General features: G+C 57.2%; 6 protein-coding genes across 6 annotated transcripts; 4 read left to right on the top strand and 2 right to left on the bottom strand.

Moving 5' to 3' along the window:
* Window positions 1–463: 463 nt before the first annotated feature.
* Window positions 464–2813, bottom strand: B0H64DRAFT_456678 (kinase-like domain-containing protein; the record flags this gene model as incomplete). Its single annotated transcript, XM_062807352.1, has 4 exons — window positions 464–2332; window positions 2401–2551; window positions 2630–2690; window positions 2762–2813. 4 exons carry the CDS (start codon window positions 2811–2813, stop codon window positions 503–505), a joined length of 2094 nt encoding a protein of 697 aa, XP_062660442.1. The 3' UTR covers window positions 464–502.
* A 1376-nt stretch (window positions 2814–4189) lies between these two features.
* B0H64DRAFT_113913 (uncharacterized protein) lies at window positions 4190–8776 on the top strand. Its single transcript, XM_062797833.1, has 2 exons — window positions 4190–4425; window positions 4491–8776. Exons 1-2 carry the CDS (start codon window positions 4351–4353, stop codon window positions 8556–8558), a joined length of 4143 nt encoding a protein of 1380 aa, XP_062660443.1. The 5' UTR covers window positions 4190–4350; the 3' UTR covers window positions 8559–8776.
* A 358-nt stretch (window positions 8777–9134) lies between these two features.
* On the top strand, window positions 9135–10436 carry B0H64DRAFT_390758 (P-loop containing nucleoside triphosphate hydrolase protein). The gene has a single exon (XM_062803423.1). It carries the CDS (start codon window positions 9362–9364, stop codon window positions 10241–10243), a length of 882 nt encoding a protein of 293 aa, XP_062660444.1. The 5' UTR covers window positions 9135–9361; the 3' UTR covers window positions 10244–10436.
* On the bottom strand, window positions 10355–13186 carry B0H64DRAFT_114016 (Mis6-domain-containing protein). The gene is made up of 8 exons (XM_062797836.1): window positions 12942–13186; window positions 12451–12826; window positions 12330–12401; window positions 12154–12277; window positions 11932–12102; window positions 11613–11876; window positions 11437–11554; window positions 10355–11385 (listed from the first exon to the last, which is right to left on the bottom strand). The coding sequence occupies exons 1-8, from the start codon at window positions 12994–12996 to the stop codon at window positions 10466–10468; spliced, it is 2100 nt and encodes a 699-aa protein (XP_062660445.1). The 5' UTR covers window positions 12997–13186; the 3' UTR covers window positions 10355–10465.
* Window positions 13187–15073: 1887 nt separating this feature from the next.
* On the top strand, window positions 15074–17132 carry B0H64DRAFT_113993 (uncharacterized protein). The gene is made up of 4 exons (XM_062797835.1): window positions 15074–15087; window positions 15149–16619; window positions 16683–16826; window positions 16881–17132. The coding sequence occupies exons 2-4, from the start codon at window positions 15248–15250 to the stop codon at window positions 16925–16927; spliced, it is 1563 nt and encodes a 520-aa protein (XP_062660446.1). The 5' UTR covers window positions 15074–15087; window positions 15149–15247; the 3' UTR covers window positions 16928–17132.
* Window positions 17133–17672: 540 nt separating this feature from the next.
* On the top strand, window positions 17673–18583 carry B0H64DRAFT_113938 (uncharacterized protein). The gene is made up of 2 exons (XM_062797834.1): window positions 17673–17901; window positions 17987–18583. Exons 1-2 carry the CDS (start codon window positions 17763–17765, stop codon window positions 18460–18462), a joined length of 615 nt encoding a protein of 204 aa, XP_062660447.1. The 5' UTR covers window positions 17673–17762; the 3' UTR covers window positions 18463–18583.
* The last annotated feature ends 2954 nt before the right edge of the window (window positions 18584–21537 follow it).

Raw genomic sequence — 21537 nt, forward strand, 5'->3', positions numbered from 1 at the left:
CAAAGCCATGCCCAACCGTAAAAGGGTACAAGTAGCAAAATACTACAGTATGCGATGCTATGCCCGCCTGCTGAAGCCACGGAAAGACAAGACGACAGACGCAATGAAATCAGGAACCCGACTCTCCCGTCCCCCCTCCCCGCCCGCATTACGTCCCATCTGACAGAGGCAGCCCGCCCTCTCCGTCAAGGTCAGTTCATTTCCCATTCATTCATACAAGACCCCATTCATCTAGCGGCTTTGTCATCGCTGACGCCGCCCAGGACTCGACAACGGTGGCGGATGAACCAAGCGGAAGTAAACAAACCCTCTCGCCCTCCAACACTACTCCAACACAACAGCAGAACGAATGCTAAGCCCAACATGACCACGACATGACATCATAGTCCCATCACATTCCATCTTCGATGCCTCCTCTCACCTCGACCCCTTTACCGCCCACCCCTACTCCCTCCCACCCCCCCTATAACCTTCCTGGGGGCCAAGGAACTGACACGCTAGATCAAGCGCCGCCCACAATCCCCCACCGCGCCCTCAACCCATCCGTCCAGCGCGCATACAGCAGATCGGAAAGCGCCTTGCAGTGCTCCATGCCCGGCACGGCCGCACGACCGGGAAACCGCGCTTCGAGTGCGAGCGCGGCCACCCGCTCCCTCTCTTTTTCTCTCTCCCTTTCCCTCTCCCTCTCCCTCTCCCTCTCCCTCTCCCGTTCCCGTTCCCGCTCTCTCTCCCTATCACCACCCCTCTCCCTCTCCCCCCCTCTCTCCCGCCCAGCCGGCGGAAACCGACCCGCCTCCGCAAAGGAAGAGGTCGGCGACGTAGGCTGGGGGAGCATGCTCCCGCGGCGGCGGCGGTGGCTCATGAGGTGGGGGTTCTCCTGGCTGATGATGAGCTTGGAGGGGCTGCCGGCGGCCGAGGCGGGCGGGGTGCCGGCCAGGGTGGTGGCGGTGGAGGGGCGGGATTTGATGAGCACGGTGCCGTCCTGCGCCGGGGGCTGCGACTTTGGTTGTTGTTGTTGGTGGTGTTGTTGGTGCTGCTGTTGAGGGAGGAAGGTGTTGCTGAGCTTGGTGTCGTGGGAGACGGTCGAGACTAGGTTGCGGAGCAGGTGGTAGGCGCCTTCGGGGTCGACTGCGTCGAGGAGAGCGAAGGCGTCGGAGAGGCGGGCGAGGGCCTCGCGCTTGGTGGAGGTGGCTGTCTGCGCGTGCAGCTCGTCAAGGCAGGGTTCGAGGGCCTTGTTATACAAGCGGCGGCCGAGCATGGCTTCTTTGCTGTTTGGCTCGACCGGTGCGTGGTAGGTGGGTGGGGGTTGGTTCTCGTTGGCGAACTCGCGAGGGGAAGGGTCGACGCCGCTTGGGTTGGAGCCGTCTGACGGTACGCGCCGGAAGAGGCGCATGGTAGACCCGGAGTTGCCGAACGACGTGTCGGGCTGCAGCGGGCGCTTCGGTCCAAGGGATGATCGTGGGGATCCGTTGGACATTCGGCGACGAATCGAGTCCCGGCGGGCGTTTTGGCGCGAGGCCGAAGACGGCTGCCGCCGCATCGTCGACTTCCGGACTGTCCCAGGCGTGTTAGGTTGGAGAGGCCCGTCCTTGAGATCCAGCTTGCGCATCGCATCGTCGACGGAGAACGCGGACGATGGTTTCCTAGAGCGAACGGTGCCCCGTCTTGGTACGATTGATTTCACCGTGTCGAAGACCCACTCATCGGCGTCGTCCTTGGGGGAGATGCTATGAAGCGTTTCCTGGTAGTACACCGGGTGCTTCACATGGTCCACCCTGACGTCGGCCATCCGCTTGCGTTGGATCAGCTCCTGCAGGGCTTCCACCTTGCCGGCCGATCGGATGAAGCGATGTTTCAAAAGTTCTTTTGCAGTCGGCCGGAAATCGGGGTCCTTGACTAGGCATTGGGCGACAAAGTCTTTGAACTCCTTGCTGAACTTGCCCTCAAGTCGTGGCGGCGCATTCTTCGGGATATGAAAAAGGACCTTCATGGGGTGGAGGCTCGCGTGTGGAGGCTCGCCGAGGGCCAATTCGATGGCGGTGATACCCAGCGACCAAAGGTCGGCTTTGAAGTCGTAACCGGCCTGTTGGATTACTTCCGGGGCCATCCAGAAGGGCGTTCCGACGAAGGTATTCCGTTGCGACTTCATGTAGGTCAGCTGTGCAGCGACACCAAAATCGGCCAGCTTCACCCTGCCCGTCTCCGACAACAGCACATTTGCGGCCTTGATGTCGCGATGTATTTTTCCCTCGGAGTGCAGGTATTCGAGACCGAGAAGTAGTTCGCGACAGATGATGGCGATTTGCACCTCGTTGAAGATGCCTGACTTGAGCTGCGCGGCTGTTAGTCCTGATCCAAGAGGTCGGTCGCAACCGTCGCAATCGTCCCAACACAACATACCAGGTCGAGGCAGGATCCGCCGCCTAGGTACTCCATGACGATCCATAGCTTGTGTCCGCGCAGGAAGCTGGCTTTGTATTGGGTGACATAGCTGCTGGCGCATGTGCTGAGCACCGAGATCTCTTGCTGGATTTCCTGGATGTCGTCTTCGCTGGATTCGAGATCGATCTGTGCGACATTGCGAGTCAGCTTTGGGTTAGATTGTGGAAGAGGACGAAAGTGCACCTACGTGCTTGATGGCGACCGTCTCCCCCGTGGCCTTGTCAATGCCCTTGTAAACAACGCCGAAGCTGCCACCTGCGCACGCCCTTAATTAGCCAATTGCGACGGTATACCGAATACGCACATGGTTGCGACTCACGGCCGAGTTCCTCCAGCACCTGGTAGCGGTTTGCGATCCCTTCGTCGGCCATTGCTGATTTTGTTGTTGTTGACGAGGACATGCGATGTCGCGACTCGAGCATGGCCATGGCGGGATGATGCGATCGTCGAGACGAACCGTGGAGACCGATGATATGATGAAGGAGGACCAGAAAGACGCCGAGACGGGCGGTTCGCCAGTCGGGGGCAACGGTCAACGGTAACTAAACGGAAAACATTCAACGGGTCGACCTGGTGCTAGTCCTGGTGCTGGTGGCCGGGTGCCTCGACGTGGGGGAGCGAGGAGTCGGTGATGGGTTCCTGACGAGTTACGGGCGGGAGCCAAACCGAGTCTCTTACAGGTGCGCGCCGTGCTATTAAGATTGGGCTGTTCGATCTCGCAGGATGCATTGGTTGTCCGGGTGCTGGGGTACCGGGCACGGGCCATTGTTTACTTTGGGGATTGAAGGGGACAGTGGGGGAGCTGAGCGCAGGGTTCTCCATTCTCAATTGGGATGGAAGAAGTGAGCGAGCGATGCTGCCTCGTAAAAGGGAAGCTATGGGATGTCTAATCTTTTATAGTGGTTATGAAGTCTGTGGAGGTTGGGTGAGCTGTCGGGCTCGATTAATATGGACTCTTTGAAGTGTGGAATGGCAAACATGCTGTGCTGTTCGATGCGGCTGCAGTAACTAAAAGCTGCAGCCGCCCTGGGAGGGTCCCGAAAACAACCTCACCTTATTTTCAACCCAAACCCCAGCATTCCAAATTCCACCACTAAGCCTAAAATGGGTAACCTTTGTAAGATATCAGAGTCGTGATTTGAGAAGATGTAAACGGCGATGTTGTGAGAATAGAGAACGTCACTTCTTACTGGCTCAGAGCTGCAAATGGCATGCTGCGATCGCTGAAAAGCAGTCTACGTGAGTATAATTTTGCCGACCCAAGGGAGACATATGATAATATGTCTCAAACGTGTGGGGCACCCCAAGCATCCGGCGCCCGGCACTTCGCCGGCCCTCGACCAATGCGATGCGCCCCTCTCTTGGCCTTGATTGGGGTCGTTCTTAAAGGTGGGGGGCTGGTTCAAGATGGGCAGGTGGGGTATGAAGGTGGTTGCCCCTCGCAACTGTTGTTCGGCGGGAAGGAGCTTGGACCTGCTATCACCAGGCAGCTGGTCCTCCCTTGGGCGCTTGCAGCCACCCACCAAGTAAAACGGCCGCCAGCTGTTGACGTTCGGGTCGTTCGTTGGTCACTGTCTTCATTCATTTTCCCGAATTTCCATTCCCACTCCACGAATCGCGTGTGGGGGAATACCAGGACACCCCTTCAATTGCGACAAACAACTCCAACACCCGGACCATCGACAGTGCCGGGTTCTCCCTGGACTTTGACCTTTTGGAACCTCCTTCATTTCGCCTGTGAGCTTGGATGGCTCCTCGTTGCAACTCCACATTTGCTTGTCGAGCAATTCGAGAGGCTGGTGCCGTCATAACCCGCCCCGTCCTGGACCTTCGCACTTCGTCATTTTTGCGACAAATCGACCCGGGATCGATCGAGACAAAGGGGACCGTCCGAACTCATCCACAACAATGGTTCTAACACCGCCACCCTTGCCAATGCGCTTCCCGTGTTGGGTGCGCGCAGTGTACTCGTGGGGAGGAGAGGTGCGCTTGTTCTGTTTGTTTTGCTTCTCCTGATTTACTTTTTGCTAACCAGACCCGCACCGCAGTCTAAACGTGATCTCGGCTTCATTGAAGGCGATCTGATTGAGTGTCTCAACGCAGGTGACGGCTCATGGTGGACTGGAAGGCTATTTCGTGACAAGCGAGCAGTGGGCGTGTTTCCGTCAAACTTCGTCGAGGTATTGCCGGACACCTTCCGTCCCACGACTAGATCCGTCAGCCCACTGCCCAACAGCAACACACCCAGCCCCAGGGGCACTCCCCAAAAATCGAGGACCTTCCGCAAACCCTTCGAGGCATACGCCAAGGCGCCGCACTACACAACAGCCAAGACACCCGAGACCTGGAAGGATGGCATCCGGCCACGCGATGCAGCAGAGGCGTTGAGGGACGGAGCAGCTCGATCTCGCGACAACTCGAGGAATTCAGTTGATCTCACGAGCGTAGCTCCTGCTGCCAGTTTCAAAGGGGGTCGCTCTCCCTCACGGGCCCCCACCCATATTGGGCGAGACCCCTCTCCAGCTCCAGCCAGAGCACCCAGCCATATCGCGCAGGATCATTCCCCATCACGATCTCCTAGCCATGTTGCTCGAGACTACTCTCCTGGAAGAACTCCGAGTTATATCGGACGGGAGCCATCACCACAGGTCCCGATTCATGCTAATCGGGATCCCTCTCCTGCTCCGGTTCCCGGCTACGTGAACCGGGATCCCTCTCCTGCTCGGGCTTCTACCTACGTCAACCGGGATCCCTCTCCTGCTCGGGCTTCCACCTACATTAACCGGGATCCCTCCCCTTCCAGGGCTCCCACCTACGTCAACCGGGATCCCTCCCCTTCCCGGGCTCCCAGTTACGTTAACCGAGACCCTTCTCCTTCCCCAGCGGCCGGCTACGGTAGCCGGGATCCCTCTCCTCACCGGGCGCCTAGCTACGTCGGTCGAGATCCTTCCCCTTCACGAGCTCCTAGTTTTGGCTCCAGGGGGCCTTCCCCTACCCCGTCATACATACCTTACCGGCCGCCACAAACTCGCCAGCACGCTTACCATCTCAGCCTGGACCAGGTAGAGCCCCACCGGCCTGCCATACAAGGAGGTGATTCCCCTCCACCACCACCACCTCCGCCGCACCGCTCGAAGCTGGCGAAGCATGGGACTCATGCGTCATACGACGAGGGCTACTATGGAGGCCTCTCGAAGGAACCGTCCGCACTATCTAGGGAGCACTCCAATGCGTCGTATTACAGGCCGCGACAGGATTCGAATGCATCATACGAGCCCCCAGTTACGGCTACGGGGTATCATACCCCCAGGATGCCATCCCCGTGCCCCCCTTCGCCCGGCGGTTTAACCCCATCTCCGTTGAGAGAGGCGATGGACGACGTGATGGAGCAACTTGATGCGCTAGGGGCTGGTCGAGAGGCCGAATCCCCTGGACCACCACCGGCGTTGGACCCTTGGTCCCCAGAGTCTTTCGACATGGTACACCACCTTTCGAGAAAGAAGAAAGACCCGCAACAGCGCCCAATATCCACAGCCGGAATTCCGATGCTTCCCACAGACGAAGGATACGAGACATACAGCGGAAGTGCGGAATCTTCTCAAGAACCCACTCCTCAAGACGCCCACCAACAACCGCTCCCTCAGCTCAGCAACTATGTCGAACGGATGGAGTCGCGGTTGAAGACCATGCATCAACAAAATTCTAGCACGCTTGACGTGGAGGACGAGCCACCCCCTCCACCCCCCAAGCGCGGTCATCTGTTCGACCGTCCCAAGTCCACGATAGACATAGACGCACAGCCGGAGCAGAAGCTCCGGAATAAGAAGTCGGCTTACGAGATCAGCCGGCAGGTCCTCAATAGGACCTTTACCACCAAAACAAACTCGACAAATAGCTCGTCAGCCACACAAAACACTGATCGTAGTTTGATGAGCGGCGTGTCGGCCGGAGGGATAAGCGCCACAAGCGCCGGGAGCCTCGCGAGGAAGAACCGGAGCAGGGCTCAGAGTGCGCTTGCCATGCGGGACCTCGATTCGGACCGGCCCGGCACGCCCTTCACCGGAGTCACATACCACAGCAGCCATGCATCGGGCGACTCGCGGTCCAAATCACAAATGGGCCTGCACGATGACCCCATGGCCGCGGTGGGTGGCCTTGTTTCTCCGAAGCCCAAAAAACAAAACTTTATCAAGCGTATCCTCGAGTCTGCCAAGACTGGCGTTGCGAGCACCAGGGGAAGCATCGCAACTGCGAGCTCTGCCCAGACGCCTTCGGGTCGATCAACGCCCTCCCTTCCCACTCTCTCCGGGCCCCTGTTTAGCAGACCGGGGCGAGATTCGGGCAGAGAGATGGGGCTCGGCGGCGGTGTGGATTGGGTCCAGGTGCGGCGCGATGTCAATCGATCCAATTCGCTGAGCCAGAACGAGCTCTTGGAGAGAAGAGAGAGGTGCCAAATGCTGGATTACCCTGCATTAGACCCGGTGGATGAGCTATACAGCAGCATTGACGGGGATGAGGGAGTCGACGGAATGCCGGTGGCCGAGCCAGTAAACTACAGCGCCATCAACCTGAGCCAGGTTGACAAGAACTCGCGATTCTTGGCAAACCTCCCTCCGACCACTACACCGATTACGCTGGCGACGACGTACGTCTGCCGGCCCTACCGTAGTGACGTCCAACGCCTGCGGTCCATATTCACCTGGGTGTCCGAAAAGATCTCATGGGAAGAGGACTTTGACGGCCCCATTGACACGCGGCGGGTGATACAGACGAAGCGTGCGTCTGCCGAGGAGTATGCAACTCTCGTGTTGGAGATGTGCGCAGCGGTCGGATTGGGCTGCGAGATTGTCCGCGGGTACCTGAAATCTCCGGGGGAGATCTCAGATGTCAACATCATGCCCCGGTCCAACCACTGGTGGAACGCGGTGCTAGTCGATAACGAATGGCGGTTTATGGACTGTTGCCTTGCTAGCCCTTCCAACCCGCGCCGTATCCTCTACTCGAGCTACAACAGCTCGTCCGCCGACCCGTGGTGGTTCCTAGCGCGCCCCGTCGAGATGTGCTGGACGCATATCCCCGAGCACCACGAGCAACAGCACATCTGCCCGCCCGTGGCCCATGATGTTCTCCTCAACCTGCCCTGCGCCTGCCCGCCATACTTCAACAACGAGCTGGAGATGATCGATTACAACACCTCGCTCACTCGGATCGAGGATCTCGAGATGGTGCACATCAAGTTCAGCGTCCCGGCCGACGTCGAGGTAGCAGCTGAAGTCGAAGTGCGCAGTTTCTCGCGTGACGCGGACGGCGACTGCTTCGAGTCGGGCGAGACAGTCAAGAAGCGGGCGCTGGCGCAGGCGGAATGGTTCAACGGAACCAAACGCTACACCATCAAGGCCCTGCTCCCGGGTGATGAGGGTACCGGCACGCTCAAGGTGTACGCCGGTAAGCGCGGGCTCATGCACAGCATCAAAGACATCCCGCACCCGCTCGCGTTCGCCCTGCCCATCATCCACACGGGCGAGAACCCGCCGTACGAGTTCGTCACCCGCCACCCGACCCCCCACGCCCAGCGCCACGACATCTACGTCGTCCAGCCCCAGTGCCAGCGCCTCGCGCTGAACAACACGTTCGTGTTTGCCATCCGCCAGCACCCCAGCTCCCTGGGCAGCGCATCCGCCTCGGCCGTCTCCCCGATGACGCCGTCCTCCAACCCGGGCAACGCGAGCCCGATCCCGTTCATCCGGCCCGGCTCCGCCCTGAGCATGACCAGCTCCAGCGCGGCGGGCTCCAACCCGAGCACCGTCAGCGGCGGGAGCGGCTCCTCGTCGTCGAAGAAGCCCGCCAAGCTCGCCATCCAGACCCCCGGCGGCAAGATCCTCCGCCTCATGCGCAAGGAGGAACGGCGCGGCATCGGCGGCGTCTTGGGCGGCGGCAGGGGCCCGGCGTCGCCCGCCGCGTCGGGACCGTTGCTGGGTGACGATGATGCTCCCGGTGACGGCGGGGTGTGGGAGACTATTATCAAGTGCTCGGAGCGTGGCGTCTGGCGCGGTTTGGTGCTTGCTGATCGCACGGCGAGGTGGTGCGTTTTTGCGGAGTGGGTTTGTGAGGGCTAGTACTTTTGTACCTGATGGCGCTTTTGAGATGAGATATGCGGTTGGGAGGGTTTGGTTGGGGGTGGGTTCATTTGTTGATTATGTTTGATGATGGGAAGATCTGAATGGCGGTGGGATGGCTTGTTTATATTTTCTATTCTCTGTGTGTGTGTGTGGATATGGCTGGACCTTTCCCCTCGGGTTGGCAAAGGGTTTCGGCGTATGTACGGATAGGGATGGCTTAATGGGGTTTCTGTGTTTATGTTTTGTTGTGGTTCATTAGCCGGTTTGGGTTTGCATATCGGGGCGTTTAGTAATGTTTGGTCTGGCTTGGGAGCGTGGTGGCGGGTATGAGCGCTGAGTGGTTGGTAAAGGGGTCTTTATACAGTAAAGTGTATGAGTACTTTTACAAAAGCTGCTTCCATGTCCAGTTCTCTGCTGTTCTTCGAAACCTGTCTAGATCTCGAGATGAACTGTTGTTTTGTTGATCCCGGTTCTTAACTCCCCGAATGCCGAAGTTGTCCGTCCCCGTTGACTTGCCATGCTCCGCTTTTCCGCTGCGAACCACTGCTTAATCCGTTGACGCCATTCTTAAATCAGCGCACTGCACCACCTGCCTGATTTGTCAAGTCGGCTTATGTCGCTGCGTTTATATCCGTGATGTCAATGTCCTGACTCATCTTCATTTTCACCCTTTTTTACCTCTCACCACCACCCTCTCTCTTTACCAACAACAACAACAAGAACAAGAAGCCAACTCACCTCTCTCACTCGCTCACCCACCCACCCACCCCGCAAACACACTCCACGCACTCTCACCCACCATGGCCCAACAACCCCCGCCCCCGCCCACCATCTCGACCCACGACCTCACCTACACCTTCCAGGACCACTCCACCGGCATCTCCCACATCTCCCTCGCCCTGCCCGCCCGCTCCCGCACCCTGCTCATCGGCGCCAACGGCGCCGGCAAGACTACCTTACTGCGCCTGCTCGCCGGCAAGCGCCTCGCGCCCTCGGGCGCCATCCAAGTCGGCGGGGTCGACCCCTTCAAGGAGACGGTCGAGGGGGTGACCTATCTGGGGCTGGAGTGGGTTCTAAATGCGATCGTGCGGACGGATATCGGGGTGGGGGAGCTGTTGCGGAGTGTGGGCGGGGATGTGTATGCCGAGAGGAGGGATGAGTTGCTGGCGGTGCTGGATATTGATACGAAGTGGAGGATGCATGCGGTTTCGGATGGGGAGCGGAGAAGGGTGCAGCTGGCGATGGGGCTGATCAGGCCGTGGAGGGTGTTGTTGCTGGATGAGATTACGGTGGATTTGGATGTGTGGAGCCGGGCGCAGTTTTTGGGGTTTTTGAGGCGGGAGACGGAGGCGAGGGAGTGTACGGTCGTGTATGCGACGCATATACTGGATAATTTGGCCGGGTGGCCGACGCATCTGGTGCATATGCATCTTGGGGCGGTCAAGGCGTGGGGGCCGGCGGAGGAGATGTTGAAGGAGGTGGAGAAGAAGGATCCGGAGGAGGGAGATGGGATTGTGGGCATGGCGGGGAACAGTAAGTTGGGGGAGCTGGTGTTGAGGTGGCTGAGGGATGATTTGCGCGAGAGGGGCCCGAGGAGCCAGCATAAACGGGGACCGGAGGGCTGGACGTACAGCGTGACGGGGCTGGGTGGGTATGGGTTTGAGCCGAAGGGGGGGAAGTAGTAGCAGGCACGAGGATGCACTCTTGACGGTTGGCTTGGCGATGCTTGATGGGGATGTGAGGATGGTTTAACATGATACCCGGGCGGCATTTAACATGGGTTTACGGCACGGCATGGAGTTCAAAAACGCATCTTGCGGTACGGTACATCAACTGGTAGACAGTCAATATCAACATGATTGTCCATTGATCGACACCTGGGTATCTTCACAACTAACTGGCCGCTACTGCCCCGTTGCGGTCCCCTCCGCCCTCGTAACATTCTTCATCGTGCTGCGTATCAACTCAAAGATGCCAGGGAACCCCTTGGCTTCCAGATACGACAACACACCAGCCCGGTAATCCTGCCACGACAAATCAAGGCCACCGCGCTTGGCGAGCCGCCCTAACGAACGCTGGGTCACCGGTCCCGCGTGTCTGGCGCGAAGATCCTCCATCTCATCCTCCTCCAGCTGCTGGACGTACGACGCGGATAGCAAACACAGCAGCGGCGAGTGCGAGAGCCCAAACGCCACCTCGAGAGACAGGTCCGAGTCCGCCGCATGGATGTAGGCCCCGAGCGCCGCCTTCACAGGCTCCTGGATACGGCATCCCTGCGCGTTGGCGTCGGTTGTCGAGAAGGCGCGGCCGCGCCACAGGCAGTTGCAGATGTCCATCAGGAAGCCGTTGAACACCCTGATCTGCCGCTGCTCGAGGTCGGTCACCGGCCGCTTCACCGCCGGGGACATGACAATCTCCCAGGCGCGCTTGTAGGTGGCGAGGATGCCGCACAGTCGGGATACGACGGCTAGTGAGGGGCTGAAGTAGAGGAGGTAGACGAGCAGCGGGGGCGGGTTGACTATGTCGATGTGGGGGAGCAGCTTCGTCTTGGAATAAAGGGTCGCCGCGGCTTTGTAGAAGTCGAGAATGTGTAGGTAAGTGCTGACGGTGGGCGAGGTTTGGGTTATCGTGAGGGCGAGTTCGTTGACATGGATGATAAGAGTGGGCACCGCAGCCACGGGGAGAGAAGCAGCGCGGTTTGTAACTTCCAGAATGATGGTCCACCGTTGGAGGAGGAGGGTGTAAAACTTTAGAATCGCTACTTGAGCAACCGCGGTGTTGTCCAGGACTGCCTGCTGTAGAGCCCGCAGGATTTTGTGCAGTTCTGCTACTGCGTTAGCTTAAGTGTTTCGAAAGCAAGAGTGTGGGCATATACCCTTGAACTCCATCATCGGGATGAAGCTCAGAGACTCCAGCACAATATCCCGTTTATCCACACCGTTCCAGGTGTCCAGAAACTGCGCGAAGAAGGTAAGAAGTATAGGAGGTAGTGTCTGACATAGAGTTAGAGCTGACCAAGACGGAAGCGACTGGCTAGATGACTGTGCAAACCTTGGTGGCAACTGCATAATCATGAATCACGTCGACCATGTCGAGGAAGATCTCCGAGTCGGCATCACCGCTGGCAACATCGCCCAAGCACGCCATCAGCCAGTTGCTAATACGGGACGACGCTTCGGCGTTTGGCCGTAGGAGCAAGAACTTCTGGAGAAGCGGATCCGCCAGCACAGCAACGAGCTGGGTAGGCAACTCAATTCTTTCGAGCTTTTTGACAAAGGATTCGGCGTTGTCAATCTCTTCCAGGGTAACAGAAGTCTAAAGCTAGTTAGGTCGGGGGTAGCTCACTGATTCAACGGGAGATGAGTCCTACCTCTTGGGCGTGCATGGTGTGGACGGTTGGAAGCAGGGCTTTCGCCCCCTGCAACCGCCGACCGAATAAGTGGTTTACAGCAAAACCATTCCTGATGCCTCCATCGTCATGGCGTTCGGAACGCTGATGTTGGATCTCGTCGAGTTTTGCCCGCCATTGCGGATCAGGGTGCTGCTATGGGTCAGCTATGGGCGCGGTTGGAGGCATATGGGAGAGGGGTACTTTGAAGGATGCCGCTCGCCCTTTTGTGATGTCTCCCACAATGATTTCGGGGTAGTAGTTCTTGAATACGCGCAACAGACCGGTCAAGTTGTGATCGCCGCCCGTTTGGCGGGACAAGCCGAGTCTGCCGTCGTCAACACGGTCACCTTTACAGTCCTTGCGATGCCTGCACTTACATTCCTTGTATACGGAATGGCCTCACATGCTTCCGCCTCGTCACCAGGGCAAGGAGATGACATAGCTGGGGTCTGTCAAAACGGTAAGCGCGATCTTAGTGACAGGTTGACTGGGCCTTACCTGATAGCAGCGGTATCTAGCAGGTTGAACAATACGCCATATGATTGCGACAGGATGGCCGGGTTCTCCAGTAAGTGATAAACCATCACAATCCATCGGAGTAACAGAGCCTGGAGCGGCAGAGAGGGTTTGAGTTGGCCGTGCCCCAGCGCCCCGACGAAACGCAAGACGACCTCATCGCCAACCTTCCCCGAGGGGTATAGGTTCCGGACAATGGCGCCGAGACTGGCTTGGTCGAGGTGGTTTCGGACGGTTAACAGGTCAACAAGACGGGCGAGTTCTTCGGGTAGGGCCCCCCGGTCGTAGAGCAGCGAGGTTGTGGTCTCGACTGTCGACTTGATGCTTGTCCCGCGCCGCTTTGCCGGTACTTTCGAGGCTACCCGGGTTGTCAGCAAACTTTCACATATTTTCCTCTTTGTTATTTTTTTTTTCCTTCTTTTATTTTCTCTTTCTCTCATTTTTGGACGTAATTATGAAGAGGCAATGCTTACCCTCTTCGAGATCCCCGATGAGGCCGTCGAGGTCATCGCTGCCCGCAGATGACATTGTGAGTCTTCTAGTATTAAGCCCGACTGCAATTAGATCCAGAACTAATAAGACCTCATCATGATTATGCCTCCTTTTCCAACAGTTTAAAGTGTCCTGGATTTGAAATGGATTCTTTGTAATTCCACAGTTGACGCGTCTTGTGACAGGGAGTGGGACGCGCTTGTGCGATGATTCTTAGCCTGTACTTCGTAATTTACGTCGCTTCACAATACGAATAAATACACTGTATCGCTCAGCTGCGTGGCCTTGGTGCCAGAGGACAATTCGTTTATTTCCGTACCTTCGGTAACTCTGTGATTATAAGTTTCATAGCGTAAAGTAATACAAACAGTCCTCGATCCATTCTCTCTTGTTCTTGGTCCAGTTTATCTGCCTCTTTCCTTTCCTTTTTCCACATCATATTTGAAAGGCAACCTAAAACTGGACTAGGATGAATGTCCGTATCTTATTTGGTAATCGTGCAGGAAGGCGTGCTTTCCTCAACAGGAGGCAGGCACTGGTCTGCGTGCACGGCAGGAACCTCAAGGCAGCACCCCCTCGGAATTCCCTTTCCCTTTCCCATCCTTCTGCCGCTCTCTCACCTCGTCCCGCCTGTTCCTGGACGGACCGCGAATGAACACCAGAGCAACTCCGGTCCCCGATGTGTAACCATACTTGTACTCTGACCTCACACTCGGTTCCAGGGACTTCCAACCTCGGGCGCACGTGCTCCGTCCCCCCCAACGCCCTTCCTTCTTTCTCATGCTTAAATCACCAAGCAGCCTTGGCGACACAATTGGGCAATGTCAGCCTCGAGAGCCGCCAAATTCCAATCATCCAGTCATTCGGTAATCTGTACTTTGAAGATGATGAATGGCATGCCCAAACCCCTTGATGCCTTGGCCGGCGAATCACGCCGCCGTGGCCACAGCAGCGGCATCGTTCTCGCCTTCAACCAAGACTCGAGGCGACGAGTTTTTGTTTGTGTCACCACTCCATCTGCAGCCGCCCTGTCTGGGTTTTCGAGTCATCATTCAACGCCGGCTGCTGCAACACCCATACCGTGTCCCATGCATGCCGCTCGGGGAATCGGGCGAGTGGCGCGCGTATTTCCAAGATTCTTCTGACTTTTACCACAACAACCAAGGGCGATCTTACCAACTGACAATGCCCGCCTGTCGTGATGGGGCGACCGAGTGGTGTCTGGGCGGTATTGTGCACCCTAACACAATATCCGCGCGCTCCTCTTGTACTACCCCATTTCTTTTTCAGGCACACACCACAACTATAGCCTAGTCCCTACGGGCCAATAACACCGGCAGTCAAGGCAGGACCGCTCGTGTGTTGCCAAATCCCCGTGCCCTTGCCTCTTCGACAAGTACGGGAGAGACGCCCAAGTCGAACCGTAACGGCTGCCTTGCTTCAAAGCACGTTGCTGCAATACGCGTTTTACCTGGCCTCCTGCAAGCCTCGAACCTCCCTTCGGTCTCCCAAGAGCGGCATCTCGAGGCACGGCAAAGCCCCGGGCGTCGGCTTACGGAAGCCTGACAGAGCCGGGGGCAGCAATGCTTACTCGCCCAGTCTCTGACCCTCCGTCCCTGCGGTTCCGTTCCGTTGTCATCCCACGACCCGCGTCTAAAAGAGTCTGGGTCGGGGTAAATGAGAAACAACCGCCGGCCACACCAGAGGGAGTGGCAACCTACCTTGCTGTGCATTATCGCTCTGTTCCTCTCTTCCCGCTGCCGGCACGGCTGCTTTCTGGTTCTGGTGCACCCCCAACTCCCTCGCCGCTCCTATTGGCCCCCAGCCCGGATCTCCTGGAAAGGCGATCGAATCCTTCCGCAACCTTGCTGAGCTGCATCAGATCGCTCCCCGTGGGCCCATGGGAGCTGAACCATAAACACCAACAAGGTTCCGGCCACCTGGTTCTGTTACGCAGCAGTTGTGTGCTTTCGCTCGGGGGTACTTGGTCGGGGCTGTAAAGCCTGACCACTTGCGTCTCGTATCTCGGTCGCCACTCAGACGGTGCCACTCGAACGGTGTGTGCAGCACCGCATGACTTGGACAGGTCCTCAAGTCACGATTCGCTCCACCAAGGGGTGCCAGTAAGTGGGTGGAGCGGCCCTTGACCTACCTGATCATCTCGGCCTTCACTGACCAGACGAACCAGATCGTCTGATGTCTTCTGTGTTTCTCTGAACTTTCATACCACGAACGCTGGCGTAAAGGGCATTGTCTCTCCCTGCCTACACCAACTACCACCCTAGAGATGGAGCTCACGAGACAGCGAGGAGTGGTGTCCCTCCAAGACTCTCAGCCATGCATCCCGCTTTCGGACCACCTCAAGGACGGCGACATCATACTGCTACTAACGCCTGGGATCGCGCCAGATGAGAATCCCTGGGACGGTGACCCCAATAACCCGCCCAGCGATCCCTTCGAACCCCTCGGGAAGGCTCTAGCCAGGCATCACCCATGGGTCCGCCACGTCCCATACCTACCACGCAACGGAATCACTGGAACTCACGTTGTGCACATCAGGCTAGCCGCCGCTGTGGTCTTTGTGATCTCGGGCCCTCCGCGTCACGGCCAGCCGTCGCAAGTGGCCCTGGCTGAAATCACGAGAGCCGTTTGCGAGACCCGACCTCAAATCATCCTAACTTGTTGCGACGTGCAAGCACTAGGGCCTCTCGAAAAGTCTTTCCCGACCATATTAGAGGTGTCTAGCTTTGCTCCGTCAGACTTGGAAGCCGCTGCCGATGCCCTCTTCGAGTCTAGGAAGCCCAGCCCCAAGACGTCCAAGGTCCAGAACATGACTATACCACCAAAAGCCTGGCCCGTCGAGCTATGGGACGGGAACCGTGAGCTGTCCGATGTTCTAGACCTGTGGTGTCAGTGTTTTCCAGACACTTTCCACCTTGACCGATACCGGTTTCAGTCATTACTTCACCGAGACGGTTATGCAATGCACTACGTCGTCCGGAAACCTGGCACTCGGCAAATTCTGGGCTTCTGTGCAACCTACACGACCTATGCCGACAGTGGTGGTGAGCGTTTGCTCGGGTCTCTAGCAGCTCTTCTCGTCCACCCGTCGTATCGCCAACAAGGGATCGGCTTGAGTTTGCACACCCACGCTTGGCGCCAACTCACAAAGATACGAGGCGTTTGCCGCCTTCAGCTTGGGAGCACTTTTCCTCGACTCCTGTACGGCCTCCCATTTGATTCACCTTGTGAGGACTGGTTCCGGCACCGCGGGTGGCCGATCAAACCGCTCTCCTCAGCTCCGGGCTCAGGGCAGCCAGTGTGCGATTGGTTTCTCAAGTTCAAGGATTGGCCGACGACGGGAATGATGTTATCCCACCTCGCCTTTCGTCCCTGCGAATTCGCCGAATTTGACATGGTACTAGAATTCGTTGAGAAAGAGTCGAGGAAAAAGGACACCATGGGCTGGTACGACCAATACGCCAAGCTAGCCAACACGATGAACATCCAGGATATTGTCCTGGGCCTCGAAGGGGGCGCCATCATCGCAGTGGCATTAACTTATGTCAAGAATAACGGGAGCCCGGCGGCAGACGATCTTCCGTGGGCCGGCACCATCGCCGACGACGTCGGGGGTGTCACGTGTGTTTGTGTCAGCGGTATGCTAGACCGTCCGTACTACCCTTTGGATGCGAGAATGCTAACTAAGGGGCACTGCTTAGATGACGTCCCGAATACTTCAAACAAGCGAGATGCCGTCATGATTAGGCTTCTTGATAGCTGCATTCGCCTCCTCGCAAATCAGGGGATGAACAAGCTGCTCATTGACGCGGTCACAGGAGGAGACGAAGGATTCCAATCCATGGGCAAGTACTCCCCCAAACCCAACCACTGTTTGGACACCGCTAATTTGATATCAGGCTTCCAAAAATGGGCGAGATACAGAGATGTATGGCGGGATGTCTAAAATCACGCGATGTGGCGTTTTCGGCCTGGTTCAGGATTGAAGTGAAAAGAGAAGGTACCAGCGGTTAGAGCGCTTGGCTCGGGTTAACTCGAGACAACCTGCATTAAAGGTCGAGAATGACAAGCTTAAAAACGTCAACTGATTCCATCGGTGCCCAACTCATCGCCAACTTCCCGAGCCGAGCCACGGCCCGAGAGGACATGGGAGCCGATGGTCACACGGCAAACAATCCCTAGGTTTTAGTGGAACAGGCTACAACCGGTTACACAAGCAGATGTTCATACCTTGCCAATGTCTGCCCTCCCGAAAGCCAACAGGATATAAACCCAGGTAGCACAGGATCAGTTTGGAACACAGCCAGCCTACGGCATTAGTTATTCCGAGTCCGGCACTCCGGCAAGCTTCAGTTTTACCCGGCACAAGGCAACGAAGGAAAGTAACCGCGTACTCGGCCAGACTCCGCTAGCCGGGGAGAATTACGCAGTATGGGCGACCAAACTCCCGCCGTCATGGAGCTTCTTGGCCCCTTTGTGAAACATACGTCTATGTATGGTCTGGCGTTACCCACATGACCCGGTCGTTTACGCCACGGCGCCCCCCAACAACGGCATCGTTGTACCGGCGAATCCCGCCGCGTCGACTTGAAGGTCTTCATCCGCCCACGATCGATGGGGGGCTAGCGGCGCACCAAGGACCCAACACTTCCTAGCACACGGCCCGTGAGCTCTCGGCATCCAGGCCGAGAGGCGGTGTGCTGCCCCCCCCCCCCCTCGATTCGTTCAAGATATCCGGACCAAACGAAACATCAATCAATGCCTTGTATACCCGCCGCTTTATGGAACTGTGGGGGAGTTATTGGGGTAGAACTACCATATACCGGTCAATTCATTCTTCTGCCATTAATCGACGGCCGCTTCGGCGCCGGGTTGCCGGCCCTGGCCCTCGGCTGACACTCGGCCACCTTCGTGTACGAGGTACGAACCCATTTTCAGGTTGTGTAACCACGAGCTCTGTGGTCACACGTCAGTCCACACAGTCCATATGCTGACACAAGCCAAGCTAACGGCTCCGTGTATTTCTCGACTGGAGAGGGTTGCCTCTTCCGGAATACGGTATACTGCGAAACCACACTCTCCCAACTCCCAACCCCTCCCCATCCAACCACGTCCAGTCCATTTATACTGCTGACACCGCAAAGACGTTACCCACGCTCACGCGCTCACCCCTGGCGCCGTCTCCCCCACCAGTGGCACGGCAAACTGCCGCCCAACAACCCTTTCCCACATGCAGTCAGACTGGAAGGATCCAAGCTGCGTCCGATCCCGCACGGCTTTGCACCTGCGGCATCCCGATTTGGCAGCTGTATCTTTCATCAAGCCAGCCATGCATGTATGTATATGCACATACATACACCTACTTGTCCAAGACACGATATCCCCCGACCGCACCGCACAGGTTCGCCAATCTGCGTGACAGACGGCGTCTCGCTGCATGAGCGCGGCGCTGGCACGCCGGCCGCTGCAGGGGGATATTGATGAGACCGGCAGGCCTGCCGAGGACGGTTGACTTGGTTGAGGCGGGGGGACGTCCGAGTTCCGGTTTTCTCCCTTGTATGGAAGCCCGGAGGCTCGCTTATTTAAAGTCTTGCGGCCCCCAATAGCTGCAAATAAATACTTTGGGTTGGCATCGTCAACGCCCCCACCGCGTAACACACACCCGGCCTCGCTCACGCAGAACTGTTGTGGGACTGCCGTGTTGGTGCGGGTGGCGGCGAGTCATGGGGGTCCGTACCATGCATGTGATGGAACGTGGTGAGCGGCTTTTTTTTCTCGATCAGTTATCATCTTGCACGGTTCTTGCTGAGGCGAGCACGTTCACGCTGTGTAACGGAAGCCAGACCTCGAGTGGCAGTTGTAGATTGGTACTGCCACCACACCTGTCGATGGTTTCGGCGTATATTTCCCCACGGTGTGCTTTTGTGAGAGGTCCGAGGATGTTGTGGAACAAAACATTCAGGCCATTATTGTCTTTTTTTCTGGGCTTGGTGGTACGTGACCGGCCGCTCCTCGTCCGCGGCCGTGTCGAGTGCGTCTTATTCCCCTTGGCCATGTGCTCTTCTTATAACCTGTTTTGGCAAGCAATCGCCTGAGTGCGGATGCAATTGTCTCCCCATTCTGGATACAAAATTCAACATTCGACACCTGCAGAAAGCATGTGCCCGCATCCCCAGCATTGGTCTTGCTTGATGTGGTATTGATTAGATGCGGCAATAATCGCCGGCGGTGTGGGCGATAAAACAGATTGTCCTTCGTTCCGGTAGTGGTGAAGTCCGTCCCTACATGAGCCAGCTGTTACACAACATTCGGAGACGCACCCTCACCGCCGCCGGTTTCGGGAAAATATCCATAGTGAAATCTCTCAAACCCATTGAACCCCCAATCTCCCTCAATTCGCTTCTCGTCGTGGTCCGGCCTGGATATCCAACGCCGCTTAGACATCTGGCACACTCCCGAACTCAACAAGCGGTTTTTGGTCCCCTACCAGATAGGAATAGCCCTGCACGTGGGTCGAAACTAGAAAAAGAATGGAGTGATACGGGTGGCAAAGTGCCGTACATGGGGACATAGGACTGTGCTGTGTAACACGACACCTCCCAATGTAGCCTGGTCATTATCTCCGGACTATCCGGGCTGGCGCATAGCCTGTTGTAGTTCAGCCTTGTATGTTTTGCTTGTTGGCGTGGAACCCCTGTAAAGGATCATAGAAACGGAAAAGGGAATATGGTAGAAGAAGACCAAAAAAGTTGAACATAAAGAGATACAAACGTTTGGGAATCGTTTCTTCTGTTTCCTAGTTTCAGCGACACCTACTTACACTTGCCCAAGACCAAGTTATGGACGAACGACCGACGAAGACATACCTAGAATCAGGAAATAGCCCTATGTCTCTAAGGGCTAGTTTTCATAGAGTCGTTGAGTTAGTACGCTTTAATAACTCAGGTTTGACAGCCCTCTCAGCAACCCCGTGAGTCGCTATACTTGCTGCGTTAACTGCATACTGCTAGGTATAGATAGGGAATGTGGACATTTGTACGTTGAATGATTTGAGCTTTTTCTTAGAAAATGCAATGCTGGCCTAGTGTTAGGAATCAAGGACATCATTGATCCGCTGTCCCACCTTGGGTCTGACGACGGAGACGACGGAGACGACGGGGACGACGAAACTAGCCATTTCACTCGCGAAACAAACCCATGAAACGAACTCGACACGGACCTTTCATGTGTTGTTGTTCGGCTAGGCCGGCTTACATCCTCGCTAAATAGGATGACGCGAAGAAAGGGGCCCGGTCCTGAGCCTCGTCTACTAGTAGGCGACAGCACAAAACAAGTCGCAGAGGATACAAGGGGTAGTAAACCACCGTGGTATTACATGGGCCTATATTGTCCTGAACTATCAAGCAGACCTAACCACACACATCCCAAACCCACGCTTTGCGCCCCCATAACTAACATGACACCGAAGCCGCAAGGCACCCAAAAAGTCTCCGTTTCACCAATTTTTGTACGCCGGTCCATCCTAGTTGGTTAGGATACCCAACCCTCGTTGCATCCATCCCATCCATCATCCATCCATCAATCCTCGCTCCAATTTTCACCCGTCTAGTCCCGCTCCAATCCCTCCCCCCCAACCCAACCAAAAAAAAGGAAGTCCGATCAAGTCCACTTCGAAAAGTCAACCGAATCCACCAGCGCCTCGGCGGTGCTCGGCTGCAGTAGCTCCGTATTCTCCGTCGTCACCGTGGACAGCATGCTCGAGCGGTGCGACTGGTCGGTGCTGGGGGCGCTGGTGAAGAAGGTGGCGACCGACGACCTGCGCAGGCTGCTGCTGAAGCTGTCGCGCATGCCGGGCGTGCGCCCGTTGTTATTGATCCCGGCGGCGCCAGCCGCGCCAAACTCGCCACCGCCGCCCAGGGGAGGAAGCCCCTGGCCGGCGGGCTGGTGGTGGCCAATGACCCCGTGGCTCCCGCCCACCATGGACAGGCCCCCGGCGGCAGCGGCAGCAGAGGCGGCCGAGGGCGTGGCGATGGCGCCCGGTGGCGGGGACGGCGAGACGCCTTGGGCTTTCGGTCCGTAGCGGGTGCGTAGGGCGTTGATTTGGCGGAGGCGCTCGCGCCAGGACGATACGTGCTCGCCGTCCTCCCTATTGGCCCAGACGAGTGAGAAGACCGAGGCGTTGAGCGCTAGCAACCGGACGAAGCTGGGGAGCGCCTTGAGGCTGATCATTTTTGGTTCCGCCGCGGGCGAGATCTCCGGGAACCCGGGTTGGCTCATGACCTGCACAGTGTAAAAGTGCGAGGTGCCTTCCTCCTGGGGCATGCGCGAGGCAACGAAGGAGAGATGCGGAGTCGGGGTGATGACGATGTACACGTAATTGAACTGGGACGGAAACGTGTCGAACTTGAAGGGCATGCCGGAGTCGTTCCAGACGATGTTGACGTAGTCGTTGCCGATGTGCCGCTTTTTCATGATGCATTGCGGGTCGGTCTCGGGGTTTGTGGGCATCTGGGTCGTGACGTGGAACATGATCTCGGTGACTCGGTCCCGGAAGCA

This window comes from Chaetomium fimeti (genome assembly GCF_033439085.1).
Source record: "Chaetomium fimeti strain CBS 168.71 chromosome Unknown B0H64scaffold_3, whole genome shotgun sequence".
In the NCBI taxonomy this organism is placed as follows: Eukaryota; Fungi; Ascomycota; class Sordariomycetes; order Sordariales; family Chaetomiaceae; genus Chaetomium; species Chaetomium fimeti.